The sequence below is a fragment of the Neofelis nebulosa genome, chromosome 5 (assembly GCF_028018385.1).
Source record: "Neofelis nebulosa isolate mNeoNeb1 chromosome 5, mNeoNeb1.pri, whole genome shotgun sequence".
NCBI classification, from domain to species: Eukaryota; Metazoa; Chordata; class Mammalia; order Carnivora; family Felidae; genus Neofelis; species Neofelis nebulosa.
This window is the reverse complement of record NC_080786.1, coordinates 18,987,820-19,004,020: the sequence shown is the minus strand read 5'-3', so window position 1 is coordinate 19,004,020 and position 16,201 is coordinate 18,987,820. Positions and strand designations below refer to the sequence as shown.

The window sequence follows — 16,201 nt, the reverse complement described above, 5'->3', positions numbered from 1 at the left end:
TCTGATAAACGAGTCAAAGCAGTGTTATGAAATATGGAATATATTGTCTCCAGAACCCAGTGAGGTCTCCCTTTTTCTTAGCAGTAGGTGCTGAGAAAAGCGAGATGTTTTTTACCTGACAGAGGATATTCTTAGCATGTCTCAGAGCCCTTGAGTTCTTAAAAACATAAGCAGTGGGCGGTATCTCCTATTTTTTGTGAGGTGTCTGGTGTGCGTTTCACTTGGTCAACCAGGATTCTTTTCCATTTCTTGCTTTACAGATCCAGTTAGTATGGTGTCATCAATATAATGGATTAGAGTCACATTCTGTGGAATGAGCAGATGATCCAGGTCCATGCAGATTAAATGTTGAGGGAGATCAGGAGAGTTACCGTTGCCCTGGGGCAGGGTAGTATCCTGTCTGTACCAGGAATCTGCTTTTGATCCACCCTTCTGTGGGCTCTGAGAAGAAAGTACTCACTCCATAAATAGCTGAATACCAAATGCCGGAAGCCGTATGATGTCATACTTAGCATGACAGCCGCTATTGGGACTTCCACCAGTTGAAGGTTACAATGATCCATCATCTGTTTTTTTTCTGCAGGGTCACTATAAGTATAGAAAGGGTATACAATTAAGGACCACCACTCCTGCATCTGTATGTCTCTGATAGTGGTGCTAATCTCTGCACTTCTTCCCAGTATACGGTATTGCTTTTGAATTACTATATCTAGACTGAAGATGGAGTTGTAGGGGAAAATTTCAAGGGTTTGCTCCGCTCTTCTTACAAAAATGACACGTATCCCAATGTCAGAGAGCCAGCGTGAGGGTTTCCCAGTTATACACTTGAAGTCAAGAAATAAGTCCATGGGAGGTCTATAGATCCCATTGGACCTGAGCCAACACTTGAGGAATTACCTAGCCTCCATACACCTGCATTCTAATCAGAGGAATATAGTGGCATTTCAGATGCCCCAATATGAGTATAGTTTGGAACTCTAATGTGATAGTCCTCAAGAAGTCTGGAGTTTTCCTTTTCCCAGTACTATTACCCGTGTGAAAAAAGTTCCTTGCTCTCTCCTTCCTTACGCTTGCTCTTTTCTCTGCCTGACATATTTCTCTCTCCTCTCTTTCCTTAGGTACTGTCTGTCCTCCTTGACAGGGTCAAATTAGTCATGTATGTTGTTTTTCACCATGTGTTTCTTTTTTATAATATTACAATAATTGTAGTTTCGTATAAATTTTGTATGCTAACCTGCTCATAAGTTCCTTGAGGGTAGTATCATTACCTGCTTTGTACACTGCTCTAGCCCTAGCTTAGTATCTGCCTTATATATTAGGAGATTAATAACTATTTGGGGAGTGAATTGTTGGATGGATGACAGAAAGTGAAAGAGAAGCGTTTGCAGACTTTGGGAGCACTGTTACTCTAGCTCAGCAATTCTAGGAAGCCTTTCTTCTCCCACCCCTCTCATATTTTAACACTTCTTTTATCTTTGCTTTTGGCCAGCTAGCTGTTGTGACTTAGTTGTTAGTGCCTGTGCATTCACAAAAACACTTGCAAAAAAAGTCTGCAGCTTGGTAGAAAATTCCAGAAGCAGAAGTGGAGCAACATGTCAAGATACACTGCACCAACAATGCTCCTAATGGTACACAGGACTGTATTTTGTGGGAAAACTGTCATCTCTGAGCTGAAAAGTGGTGCAGAAGATTGGAAATCTGAATGTAAAGAAGCTTTAGTAGTAATTTTTTGCTCACATAGTCTTTTTATTTGTGCTCCAGTGATAATTACCATCTGTCACCATTGTACTTATCATGAGAGCCCATTCAGTAAGTGTAAAATAATTTTTATGTTTTAAGAAATCACTTAGTTATAGTTTAATTTGGCAATTTTTTTCTTAATGGTTCATAAAATAATAGTGCATCATCATTTTATAGTGAATGAAATAGGGTATGATACAGTTGTCTTCAGGGCCTCCATTAACATATATGGCATCTTGCGTGGAGTAGGAAGAGACATTCCAGAACAGCCTTGCACGGGATATGAGGTGCGGTGAGGAGAGCCCCTCTCCGCCAGGTGCCTTTGGGGTGTGGGAAATCGCCACCACCACCACATGTGGCAGCTTCAGGTATCCTTGTGGTAATATGTTTTACAATTTTATCTTAGAATTGGGAAACAGAGCATTATATGTAGTTTTTAGACATTGCTGTTCTGTTCTTGAAGCCTATGACTTGAAGAAAGGTTACAGAAAAACTGATTATATAGCAAAGTGAATATTAAATCAATATTCGGAACAGTAAGTTTCTGTTTTTAAAAATCATTCTTTTTAGGGAAGTCATTTTTTCCGAATAGATAAGCCATTGTGAAGAAGTTCTTATCTGTGAATATTAGGGTGTTTCTGGGTAGACAGGAAGTCCAGCAGAATTTAATTTGATTGAATCTGTCTGGGTCAGTGACCTCATAATCTTTCCAGAATGAAGCTCTAGTCATGAAGCATTTCAGTCCCCCTCCTGGGAACTTTGGTCAACTCCTGAAAGGCATGCCTGCCTTTGCTATTTAATATAGATCTTAATATTTATGTCTTTGACAGTGTTTCTATTTGACCATATAGTCTGGAACTATTTTTCATACAGATTATGTCAAAATTTAAATTTTTACAACCTCACTTTGTCTCACAACAGCTTAGGTAAACTTAGTTTATCCACTGTAATTAAGATTTTGAATTCACTTAGGAATAGTTTACAAAATTAATATTTTTTATGCATGGCCTGCCATCAGGATTCTGATAGAAAACTAATCAAGAACGATAGTAGTTCTTCTTATGGAAAGTATTCAAACTTACAGGTAATATTATGTCGTTGGATTCCAGATACTTTCTAACTATCTGAAATGCATTTCTGTTACAAATTTCAAGGTTTATCATTTATATTCAAGTGTATCCAATTTTTTAATAAAATATCTCTTCCTGCTTCTGCTTCCTTTCTCCATCCCCCATCCTCCGTGTAGTTATAAATTTTTTTTAATGTTTATTTATTTTTGAGAGAGAGTGAGACAGAGCATGAGCAGGGGAGGGCCAGAGAGAGGGAGACAAAGAATCAGAAGCAGGCTCCAGGCTCTGAGCTGTCAGCAGAGAGCCCGACATGGAGCTTGAACAACGAACCGTGAGAACATGACCTGAGTTGAAGTCGGATGCCCAACCGACTGAGCCACCCAGGCGCCCCCCCCCCTTTTTTTAAATTTTTTTTTTAATGTTTATTTATTTTTGAGAGAGAGTAAGACAGAGTATGAGCGGGGGACTCCGTGTAGTTATAGACAGAGAAGTGCAATTTTTAATAACCTGATCTCTAAATTGTTGTCTGGGAGCCCAGGTAATTATAAGGGATTAGAGGCAAAAGTTGCAACTCAAGAGATTAGGAAACTAAGTCTGGCAGAACCAGGGTCTGGTATCTTTGGGAAAATCTTTCAGTGCACAACTCCATGCATTTACTTCCTCCTGCATCTTCTCAGAGTTCACCACAAACTTGCATTTTCCCTTCCTTTCAGTGCTTTATAGAAGTGTGATGTTATCTTCCCGAAGAATCCATAGTGTTCTGTTGAATTGGGCCCCTTACCTTATTGCCCAAAGGTATGCCTTTATAAAACACACTGGCAAAAATAATTTAAACTGGAAGAATTTGGGGTAATAATATTACAGTTTGAAATGTCAGCAAAAATATTTTGTTGCAGTTGTGTATGTTGTGATTAAAACAATGAAAGCGCTCATCTTGAACAAATAGCATTTGTTGAATGAAAGCGTTCATGGGGGATTTTTATTGTTAGCCACATTTGTAGATCTTTACAAACTGCTTACATGGATTTCTTAAAATTTGTTTGAAAAAAAAACCTCAACAGATCCCAGTTTCTCTTGACCATTTCAAAGACCATTAATCACCCTTGGCCATTTATCACCATTTAATAATACCAAATCATAGAATGGTCAGGAGAAGTAAGTGGATGGAATTCAAACATTTGCTTCCCGTTTTCAACTCTAATTTTTAAAGTTTGGATGGGGTGAAAATGAGGAGCTGTGGAACTTTGTAAGGTTTTTGTTACATATGATTATATTTTCTCTTTTCACCACTGCCCATTACTGGTAATTAAAAGACAGTTTTTAACATTGATTGGGAAAACCCGTTATCTGGTTCAATCTAATCTTCTCATTATGTGACTAGATCTAAGATTCTAATAGTTTCAGTAATGCTGCAGGTCGTGTCCTGGGAGACTGAGGGGCAGGTAGAATCCGTCACTCATCATGGTTAACCAGTTCTAAGAGTTTATCTCATATAACCCTGTTTTGATTTAACTAAATAATCCAGTAAGCAGTGTTTTTAATATCTCAAAAAGGGAAAGATTCAAAGTTGGCTAACAATGAAATTTCCCATTTTTCACTGGCAGGAACCCCAGCCCCGTAATGGGGAAGGTCCCACCAGTGCGAAGGCCCCACATGGGGACCCCTCCCCTAGTGAGGAAATGTACCCCTGAAGAGGAGTCCTCCTGGCCACCTGGCCCACTGCTACCCTACCACGTGAGTACAGCAATGGCTTTGAGGACCTCAGCAAGTTTTCCATTTCTTGGTGGCCATTTGTCTGTGAGAAATGGCCAGAACCTCTTCCTGTTTCTCTTGAACATTCAGTAAAGGAGATATAAGCCTCTTTTTTACTGTTCTGCTTCGTTTTTCCAAGTGTAATCAAAAGAACTTGTTTGGATAAGAGATTAAGACTATTGGTTAAGACTCAGGTGTGATTAGTAAGACACTTGGTTCCCTGTGTAGAACAAGCAATACTGTTGAACAGAACTTTCTGCAGTGGTGGAAATGTTCTCTGTATGCCCTTGCCAATACACTACCCACCGACCACATACTGCTGCTGAGTACTTGAAATGTAGTGCAAATGAAGAATTTAATTTCCAGTTTTATCTCATTTTAATTAATTTAAATCTAATTCTCCACATATGACTAGTGGCTACTAAAATGAACAGTGAATGCGTACATTGAACGCTGTGTGCCTCAGGTGTCCAGCCTTTTTGAATATTTCTACAAATGTACCCCTTTACCTCTGTTTCTTTAATAACCCAGAAAATTTTTCCTCGTTTTATATTATTGTAAATAGAATTCTCTAAAAGTAAGAAAATACTTAAATTAAAAATTCTTACTTCGAAACTTATTCACCCATATTGCCCTTCCGTAGTTTTAATTACTTTATGATATTAAGAAAATTTATTCAACCTTAAAATTACAAAGTAATAGCAATTTAAATATCCTAGCTTTATTTGCTTCTTTACATGTTTTAATTTGGAACTTCACTATATATGTAGAAGTAATTATACACATTAAAATAACTTTTCCATTTTATTATTCCTTTTTAATGAGACAATAAAATATCCTACATTAGTATAGTGCATGTAGTGCTATTACCAAAACATTAAATTCAGCATTTATTCATTATAATGCAGTACTTAGTATGTTTCAAAGTTTGGATCTGGTAGATAGGTTATTGAAATTACAGATTAACTATATTTTTAGGTTTACTACTGAGGGTAGATGTCCTTCCACTATTGGGCAATCATTAAAAATTGCTTACGTCGTAAGATGCTAATAAGAGAAATTGTGGGGAGCGGGGGATGTATGGGAACTCTCTGTACTGTCTTTGTAATATTTCTGTAAGTCTAAAATGATCCTAAAATTTTTTGAAGCTTACTAATGTTTTTTAGGTTTATTTATTTTGAGAGGGAGGGGAGGGGCAGAGAGAGAAGGAGAGAGAAAATCCCAAGCAGGTTTCACACCCAGCAAAGAGCCCAGCATGGGGCTCAGTCTCACAAGACTGAGCCAAAATCAAGAATCTCAGGTGAGATCACCTGAGCCAAAATCAAGAATCAGATGCTTAACTGACTCAGCTACCCAGGTGCCACTGAAGTTTATTTTTAAAAATCGTTTCGTCAAATTTTGTCGTGGTATCCATTTGTATCTGTGCAAAATAAGAATTACCAGCTCAGTAATTAGTAGTACTTACATAAGTATCACTACATGTCATCTTCAAAATATCCCTGAGAAGTGCTGTTATAATTTTAAAAATTAGAAAGCTGAGGCATCGAATAAAGAATAATTCAGCCAGCGTTACTTAGTGGCAGTACCGGGATTTGAACCCAGCAAGTCAGTGCTTTTAACCACACTTATGTTACTTTTTTTTTTTTTTTTTAGTTTATTTATTTTTGAGAGACAGAGACAGAGAAAGACAGAGAGAGGAATCCCAAGCAGGCTCCGCACCAGCAGTGCTGAGCTCAATATGGGGCTCCAACCCACAAACCGGGAGATGATGACCTAAGCCAAAACCAGAGTCAGACACTTAACCGACTAAGCCACCCAGGTGCCCCAACACTATGGTACCTTTTTAGGAGTCTTGATTATGCCATGGAAGATACAGATTTTCTGCTGTCAGTGTAACAGTACAAACTTCCCAGTATAAGAAATCCAAAATAAAATAATACCATGGTGATAAATTACTTTTATACCTTGAAAGATACGGAAGTATGCTTTATTTCTGTAACAGTGATTCAGACTTTATTTCATACAGTGGTTATTTTGTTGAGTGAGGAATATGTTCATATTCTCCTGACAAGAAGCATCTATGTTAGTGGGGTTTTAAAAAATTTATTTGTACTTCCTTAAGGTAGTGACTAAGAATGAAAAAATTGAGCATTGCCTAAGAGTAAGGGGAGATGGATGTGGCTGGTTATGTCATAAAGGCAAAGTTTTAATGAGAATAAGTTTTTAAGGAACTTAGAGTAATATATGGCATATTATTTTGCAAAATTATTTCAGTGTTGTTTTACCATATGCCTATTAGAGTGTTTTCTTTTACCATATGCCTGTAATGTTATTCTTCCTGGACATTAAATTATGGATATGTAATTGTTAAAACTGAAATATAGGAAAGGTTGATGGTGAATTATCAACATTTCTTTGAGGTGTTTTTGTGAAGTTTGGGAAGCATTTCACTAAAAACAGGGACGAAAAAAGATGGAGTTTGTTGCATAGTTCAGAAATTGTTGCAAATGGAATATATTGGTTTGTCCACTCATTGTTTTAAATAGTATATACCCATTGATGGATTAACACATTCAATGACATGATATATGTAACTGCTGCAAGTATTTAAGGTCATGCCTTTAATTGTCAGTAAGAGACAGAATTGAAATGCTTTAAGGGAATTCAAATCATAAACAGGTGCAATTCTTATAGAATCATTCTTTTTCTGTTATTGTATACTCTTGTGAACTGATTGGCAATCCTCTGTTGACTCTGACAAATTATTTGGATTTGGAAGACAGTGCTTTCTTGCTAAGAATATATATTTTTCAAATCACTATGAAGGTTTTGTCATACTGTAGAAATTTCGGGGCAAAGTCATCTTTGCAAAATAAGGGAATTACACATTTTAGTACTCATTGACCAATTAAAATTTAGCTTTAGATTATTGGTTTAGATTGACACCCTGTCTTGATCTAGTTATAATCTTTATTAGGCCAGGCAATTCATGTTATCTTAGGTGGTTGCATTGCTACTATGCAATTCTGTGTTGGTCACAGATGGGTCTAAGGGGAAAATGACATTATTGCTGTCATTCTTTAAAAGGCAGTGTATAGCTAGAGATCTGGTAAGGACAATAAGGAGGAAGAAAACTTTTAGAAGATCATAATTTATCCCAAAATGCCTATATCCAACAGATAGCCTTAAATTCTTTTCATGCCAATGGGTTCTGTTCTCTACAGCACATAGCATACCCCTTTGTTCAAGTAACAACTATACATCCTGGATTTCCCAGAACAAGCCATCTTTCTGATATTTCATCCTGTTTTCCCCATAAGTGCACTTGTACTGCTTAAACCGTATGTCCCATTTTTTAAAAATAGCATATTTAGAAAAGTAACTACTGTACAGAAGAAATGATAAGTAAAATAATTTTGCACCATTTCCAAGGAACTGGAGTATACTTAAGACTTAGGTGTCTAAGTTTGGATCTTTCTGTAACTAGTAACTGCTACCTTTGGTATAGCGTATCCTGCTTTATCATGTACATTTTAAATGTGTCAGTTAAATCAATCTGGTTGTGGTATTTTCAACATGTTATTAAAACTAATGAATTTTTGTTAAAATGAACACAGACTTTTTAATTCATCTGTTTCTGTTGGAAACAATACGTTCTCAAGCTCTCAGTTTGTTTCTGCTTTCCATAGTGAGCAAAAAGAGAACATGCTTTATATTGTTAATCTATTTTTAAAAAGAGAGTTGGTATGAATCTGGTTTAAAGAGTTAGAACAAATATCTAAAGTATTAACAAAAGAAAAACCAAGACTAAAGTTTTGGCACATTTTCTCTTTCTATATATCCCCTTCTCATGTAAAAGTGGTTCAAATTTTAGAAGACTAGAACTTAGATACATAGAACTATATAGTTAGGGGATTTAAAAAAATCTCTTTATGGGGTGCCTGGGTGGCTCAGTTGGTTGAGCGACCGACTTTGGCTCAGGTCATGATCTCATGGTTTGTGAGTTTGGCCCCACTTGGGGCTCTGTGCTGACAGCTCAGAGCTTGGAGCCTGCTTCTAATTCGGTGTCTCCCTCTCTCTCTCTGCCCCTCCCCCACTCATGCCCTGTCTCTGTCTCAGAAATAAACATTAAAAAAAATTTTTTTAATAAAAAAATAAATTAAAAAAATCTCTTTATATGCTTTTCTCAGTTTGGAAAGGGAATCATTGAAGATCCTAATAAAGTATGAATCAAGATGTTACATATAAAAAGTACATTGTAAAGCAAACAATAAATAAATTTTTCATTATAGGTGAAATCTATAGATTTCATCATACCTATGATGAAATCTATAGATCATTATAGATTTTCCTAATCCTTTGCAATCAACAGAACTTTCTAGGGCAAAATATTACAGCTTTCTTTTCAGGATGTATTTGCACATTGGCCCAGGAAGTATCTCTTATGTGTTAAGATGTTAATACCTTGAATAGGTAGGAACCCCTTCCTGAGCTCATTACAGAGTTGCTGGCTACTTTTTAAAGAAGATGAACACCTAAGAATAAATAGCTAGGATGTCTGCTATAAAATAACCTAAAAGTACAATTTTCTGTACTCTTTAGTTTCGTAGCAGGGAGACAGAAATTCAGAGATATTTGCAAATTGCATAAAATTACAAATTCAGGTTTTTGTTAGAATTAAAAGCTACTAGAACTTAAAGGGAAGAATAAGATAGAGACATGTTTTACTTTTCTCAATTTAGTTCTCCTTGGATTTTTTATAAGAATATTTTTTAGATACTCATTAGCTGTTCTTTGATTGCTTTTAATACTTCGTAACTGATTTTTAAAAATTTTATAGTACTTAATATTATAACTTCCTTCTCTCATACCTTATGTTTATTAGTTATTAATTTATAGCAGAATCTCTATTAGAAAGAGTCTATTATTTTAGGAGAAGGGAAGCTTTGAAAAAGAATGGCTTATTTGAAGTGGTTCCGCCCATGAAGGGAGTCCCTATTTTAAAACCTGAGAGCTAGGTTGACCTTCATAGGTCTCTCAGGTCTGACTGCTTTCCATCTGCCCTCTGAAATCTGATTTAAGTCTCATGTTCTCCCTTGTGTCTTTGTTAGTCTCATAAAAAACTTCAAGACAGAAATTATCGAATCAATTGCCAGAAAGCCTAAAACAACAGAGTTGTGGGCTAGAGGAAATTAGCAAGATGTAATGAGAGTGAGCATTCACATGGGCTTTCCTTATAGGACAAAGACTGTCACCTCACAAACCAGAAAGGATAATCTAACAGCTCTCTTTCTGTGTGAGTGATGGATGGATGCAAAATAATGCTGTGCATATACACGTAGAATAACTCTTTTAAAGCTGTATTTGAACTTTGTGTAAGTCTTAAGATGCCAAACTTTTAAAACTGCATACAAATGCAAACACTAAAATAAAATACTACCTTCTTTTAAGTTGCTGTACAATGCACTAATTTAGCTGCAGCTGAACTCATATTCTGGACATTGCATAGAAAATATTGGAAATGTTTTTTATCTGCTGGCTTAAAATGTGCTCTGCTCATTTATGGGTGTGTCAGAGAGTCTCAAAGTCACTGACTCCAAGTGTGCGGATTTGATTCCAAAGAACGCATTAGGATTGTCCTATCTTTCTGCCGTACTGAGGACTATACCTGCCTAGAACAGCTTAATACGGGTTTTGCCCTCTCCTGTTTCTGGGAGAAGGCCTGAAAGTTAGGTTTACACAGGCTTCCCAGCATGCAAAGTAGAGGGAGCAGAACTATTAACAGCTATAATTAAGCAAGTTAACTACCTCCCCTGTCAATACCTAACTTAATTGTCAATAGGAAGTGCACTTTGTGTCTACCAAACAAAGTAAGTATCAATAAATCAAAAAGATAATCATGAATTGCCTATATTTTATGTACATTCTGATTTGATAATTCAGAGTCTATCTCTTTTTTTGCATATGTAGTTTGAACTAGATCTCCCTTCAAAATCAGTTTTCTGCCTTAATTATGGGGCCACACACATTTAAACTAAATGCACATTGCCCTGATGACCTCTCTCTTGACCTCCAGCTTACCATGCATACTAGATGAGTCCTAAACCCTCTCTCTGCTCCCCCAGCTCCCTCCCCATCAATAAAACTGGTTACAACCACCTGCAAAATAATAATATTGATAAAGTAAACACTGTGCTCACAAATTATGATCTGTGCTCACAAATTACGGACTTCTATTATGTTTTCAAAGCCTGACAAATGCTTTTTTTTAAATATGCAAATCTACCCATGAGAAATTTCAGAAGGTCCAGCCTTGACTCCTGAGAGTATTGTTCTTGAAGTTTCTTTTTCATTGTTTAGCTATTTTGTTAACTAGTAGAACAAAGTGATTTTTTTTATAATTCATAAGTATTCTGCTTATGATGTCTGACATGGCAGATGTGGCTAAGAAAGATGAAAGATAATAAGAGCAGAACTTGTAACCGATACACATAGTAGAATTACACCCCAAATTAGTTCAGTAATCATTAAAGTCTGCTTAATTAGTAACTTTAGTTGTTTTCCAGCTTCTAATCATGAGAAGGTAAGTGAGAACCGTAAAATGTTTACAAATGCAGACACATTATGAGACAACATTTAAACTAGCCAAGCTATGAGGAGAAAAAATAAGCAATTGCTGGTTTATAATAGGGGAACTATGTAAACACCCCCATGACCTCTGCAATAACCATTCTGTCGCCCTGAGGTCTGCCACACAAATTCATCCTGTGAGCAAATTAGCCAAGCCTCATGCCATTTCAAGTTGTGAGGGAAGTTTCTGGAAAAGGTCCACCAACTATTGTAGAGAGAGGTATTTGGCCTATTTTAATTACATTATTCCTTAAAACTTCTGTGATCTGTAAGAACCACAGACCAGAATGAAGCCCCCTTTTCTCGGTATACTTTCTATATAATGAATTCAAATATTTGTGTTCGTTTTAAACACTAAAAAGGAAAAGAAAAAAAAAAACATAAAATATACTTTGTGCTGAAAAGTTTTATTCTGAATAATTAAAAGGGTTTTTCCCCCTTGATTTCAAATCCTATGAATTTACTAGGTAGTGGTCAAGTGCTTATCTCTGTTTTCCAGATGAAGAATCCTTGGCAAGGAAGTTCAGTGACTGAGCTGGCTCTCTAATACATGGTACCGCTAAGCAGCAACTCAGTGGATGACCCTTCTGGGGTTATTTTTATGATTTGGACTAGATGTGACTGGGTGGCGCTTTGAGCCATTGAGCTGCCCCCCAGAAGTCCTTAGGCACAAAGTTGGAGTTCGCGTGAAAGCCAAAGATACAAGAACACTAGAACTGAATTTAGAAGACCTGGCTTCAAGTCTCTGTTAAATAATTAATTGCCTCATTGACCTTGTGGAAATCATGACCTTTTGGCTTACTATACAGAACATTTCCGAGGTAGTTTACCTTAGCACTCAGGCTCAAATCTCAGCTCTCCCGCACCCCTGTTCCTGTTTTCACATGTATATATAAGGTGATGCTGGTACCTACCACATGGGTTAAATGGAAGACTCTCAAAAATCTATGATTATTGGTGTGTAATAAGCCCTCTATAGCTGGGAGCACCTAATGCTGCTGCTGCTGCTTCTTGTTATTATTATTATTACTGTTAGTATTAAGATCAGTGAAATGTGTTTGATAGCATAGTATACACTGTCTGTTGATATATAATTAGAGGAGATAAAATATGTATATAAATACCTGTAATATAAGGTGGATGAAGGGGCGCCTGGGTGGCGCAGTCGGTTAAGCGTCCGACTTCAGCCGGGTCACGATCTCGCGGTCCGTGAGTTCGAGCCCCGCGTCGGGCTCTGGGCTGATGGCTCGGAGCCTGGAGCCTGTTTCCGATTCTGTGTCTCCCTCTCTCTCTGCCCCTCCCCGGTTCATGCTCTGTCTCTCTCTGTCCCAAAAATAAAAATAAAAAACGTTGAAAAAAAAAAAAAAAATAAGGTGGATGAAGACCGGCTAAACTACTTTGGTAATAACAGAAAGGAGAGATTATTTCCATGTGGATCGTCATGGGAATGTCCTTAAAAGTAATTTTTGAGCTTGGTCTTAAAGGATAGTAACGATTTGGACATGCTAAGGTGGGAGAAATTGGAAGTGGTCAGGGACATCCAAGAAGCAGAAACATGAACAAAATTAAGTTCTTGTTACTAAATTACTGTATGGATTTCAAGCAGCCATTACATTTATTTCATCTTTTGGCCATGTATCTGTGTCTGTATAAACATAGCCTACTGCTTTAGGTACTGGAAATTCTTTTAATTATCTTTATATATGTATTTTAAGTAATCTTTACACCCAGTGTGGGGCTTGAACTCGCAACCCCGAGAACAGGAGTGGCATGAACTAGCCAGCCAGGACCCCCAGTACTGGAAATTCTTAAACTGTTCTGTAATTCACAAAGTACTCTTAATTTTTACAGAAAACCATCAAAATATGTTTTGTTATTTCCATTTTATACATAAGGAGACTGAGGCTCTCACAGCAGTAATTGGTAAAAGGAGGGAACAGACCATTGTACAGGCACTAAATTTCACATATTTCTATAGCAGTCTGCGGCCTCTAGTAGACAGTTTCAAAGGCATCAACCGTATAGTTGGCCCAAGACTGCTTTCTTCTGTGTGCCATGGGACACCTGGGTGGCTCAGTCGGTTGAGCACTGACTTCGGCTCAGGTCACGATCTCGCAGTTCATGAGTTTGAGCCCTACATCTATCAGGCTCTGTGCTGACAGCTTGGAGCTGGAGCCTGCTTCACATTCTCTCTCTCTGCCCCTCTCCCCTGCTTCTGTGCTCTCTCTCCCTCAAAAATGAATAAACAAACTAAAAAAAAAAAGTGTGCCATATTCAGAAGGGCTGGAAAAACTGTTCAGATGACCCCATGTAAATCTAGCACCACTATTATAACCTCAAACCCACAGGTTGCTAGTGATAATACCTTGAGGGCAGCCGAGAAGCAAGTGTTATTAACACTTGGTGTGATCTTTGCACCATTTTGTCACAGCTTAAGTTTGCTAGGTAGTTTTGATTCAAGTAGTGTTGTCTTTAGTTTATTAAATTGAAACTGACCAGTAAATGAATATAAGGTCTCAAAGCTGTGCTGCAGTTGTTAGAGGAATCCTGTTCTTGATTCTTGATCCAAAGATATTTGGAAAATAAGAACTAAGAATTTTTATATATTGATACTAGGAAGTTATAAATTCATAATAGTTAAATAGCCATCTACTCACAGATCATAGTACTCTGAATGATTCTCTAGTTACCATTAGTATGATTTTGTTTCTAAAAGTTTATTTATTTATTTTGAGAGAGAGAAAGCACTCACGTGCTTGGGGGAGGGGCGTAGAGAGAGGGAGGGAGAAAGAATCTCAAGCAGGCTCCCCGCTGTCAGTGCAGAGCCCAGTCCAGGGCTCCATCCCCCAACCATGAGACCACGACCTGAGCCGAAATCAAGAGTCAAACACTTAACCAACTGAGCCACCTAGGCACCAGTATGATTTCCTTTTTAAAGGATTTTTAATGTAAATAAAATGTCACAACTTGCATTTATTTATTTTAGTTGATATAATAAGTCACAAAAGCTTGTGTGTGTGTGTGTGATTATCAAATCTCCAAGACAGATATTTCTGGTGTTAGAATACTGTCTACTTCCCATGATAATGCTGTTGCACATTTGTTACATTTTAAATATGAAGTTAACATATTTCTACTTGAAATGTGTTGATTACATTGCATATTCTGAAAACACACTACTCCAGTAAAACTGTTATTTCAAGAGTAATATCACTATATGATGTGACATTTATATTAAATGTGATTTTCATCTACTCTGTAGGGTTTTCTGAAATTATAACAAACTGTAATTCCATCCAGTTCTGGCTATGTTGTAAACTTGGGAGTGAACTGAAGAGATTTGTCATAAATATCCCACTAAGGGATTTATTTGGAATACATTATAACATGTTTTTCATTTTTAATAATACAAGATTAACATCATTCAGTATGAAATATTATATTGCTATACAGCGTAATTCAAAAATATCTCCCTGATGCTGTCACCGGATGGTACTGACTTTAACTTGAGGTCTTCATTGTCTAACACTTTCTCTACTTTATATGCTTCCTGTTTTAACATTGCTAAAAATAGTGTGTGTGAATATATGCCTTTGTTACCAGGATGTAACTATTATCAAGAATATCTGTTACCATTTTTTTTTTAATTTTTTTCAGTGTTTATTTATTCTTGACATAGAGTGTGCGAGCAGGGGAGGGTCAGAGAAAGAGGGAGACACAGAATCCAAAGCAGTCTCCAGGCTCTGAGCTGTCAACACAGAGCCCGACGCGGGTCTCGAACCCACTAACCGTGAGATATGACCTGAGCCGAAGTCGGACGCTCAACCGACTGAGCCACGCAGGCGCCCCTGCCCCACTGTTACTGTTTTAGAGGTGAACTAGTACTTTCAAGCTGTCAGTCTTCAGCAGGACACAGTATTACAATGCTAATTCTCATTAGGTGGAAACAAATTCCAGAGATTCTTCATTTTACTTTAAAAGACCAATGACTCTTCCCTGTTAGCTTTTATCCGTCTGCACCAGTATATATATGATAATGTGTGATGAAAGACTACAGCTTCTCATACTTCTGTTTTCTGTGCATGACCAACCCTGAGTTCTCAGGTTTTTCCACCCCAGCTCAGAAAACTTTCATGGAGCATGTGGGTGGCTCAGTCGGTTAAGCATCCGACTCTTGATCTCGGCTCAGGTCATGATCTTGTGGTTGATGAGTTCTAGCCCCACGTTGGGCTCTGCACTGATAGTGCGGAACCTGCTTGGGATTCTCTCTCTCTCCCTCTCTCTCTGCCCCTCCCCACCCAGAGTAAATAAATAAACTTTTTAAAAAATTAAAACTTCCCTGGTCTTCCCCTACTCCTATTTACTAGGCACATACCGATCTAGGCAGGCAGGAGGAAGTGAGTGGGATTAGGGGCAGGACAAGTGTTAAGTGATATCTGGGCACTCTAGGTCAAGGAAAGGACCAGACAAATTCTAGGCCGAGAATCAATATGGAAAAACTGATTTTGATACTCTCCCACTTCGTCTTTTGCATCCCTCACACCTGATCATCTCTCTATCTCATAGAAGAGTTCTTTTATAGCAATAAGGTAGCTGTTACAACCAGAGACTCTGGAACCACTTGGGCAGTGTGAGCTTGGGAAAAGTACTTAACCTCTGTGTGCCTCAGTTCCCATGTCTCTAAAACTGGGATGTAAATTACATATAAAGTATAGTATAAGTGAAGTATATAGAAGTGCAGTAAAGTATATGTAACAGTGCCTAGCACATAGTAGACACTACAGAAGTGTTAGCGGTAGTGATATTATAATAAATTATTCTTATTGCATGTTAGATGGTTAAGGTTATCTACAGGGGAGACCCAGTATACTCAATAAATGGGGTCAATAAATGTTGCATTTCCCAGTATTCCATTACTGAAAGACCTGCCTTTTCTTATAAAGGCATCTTGATCAAAATTAATTCTCAGCCTTTTCCCCGTAATTCCTTCAGTGTACACGCTCTTAAGG

The 16,201-nt window shown here is 37.5% G+C and overlaps 1 protein-coding gene across 5 annotated transcripts in view; it reads left to right on the top strand.

Moving 5' to 3' along the window:
• UBE2E2 (ubiquitin conjugating enzyme E2 E2) overlaps window positions 1-16,201 on the top strand; it is a 373,353-nt gene that overhangs the window by 228,174 nt on the left and 128,978 nt on the right. Inside the window, exons 4-5 of one of the 5 annotated variants that reach the window (XM_058729756.1) lie at window positions 3,524-3,605; window positions 4,415-4,544. The exons of 3 other annotated variants lie outside the window; for them this stretch is intronic. In XM_058729756.1, the coding sequence (XP_058585739.1) occupies window positions 3,524-3,605; window positions 4,415-4,544 (212 nt within the window). The remainder of the gene's footprint in view (window positions 1-3,523; window positions 3,606-4,414; window positions 4,545-16,201) is intronic. One more of the 5 variants, XM_058729760.1, reaches the window with a different exon arrangement.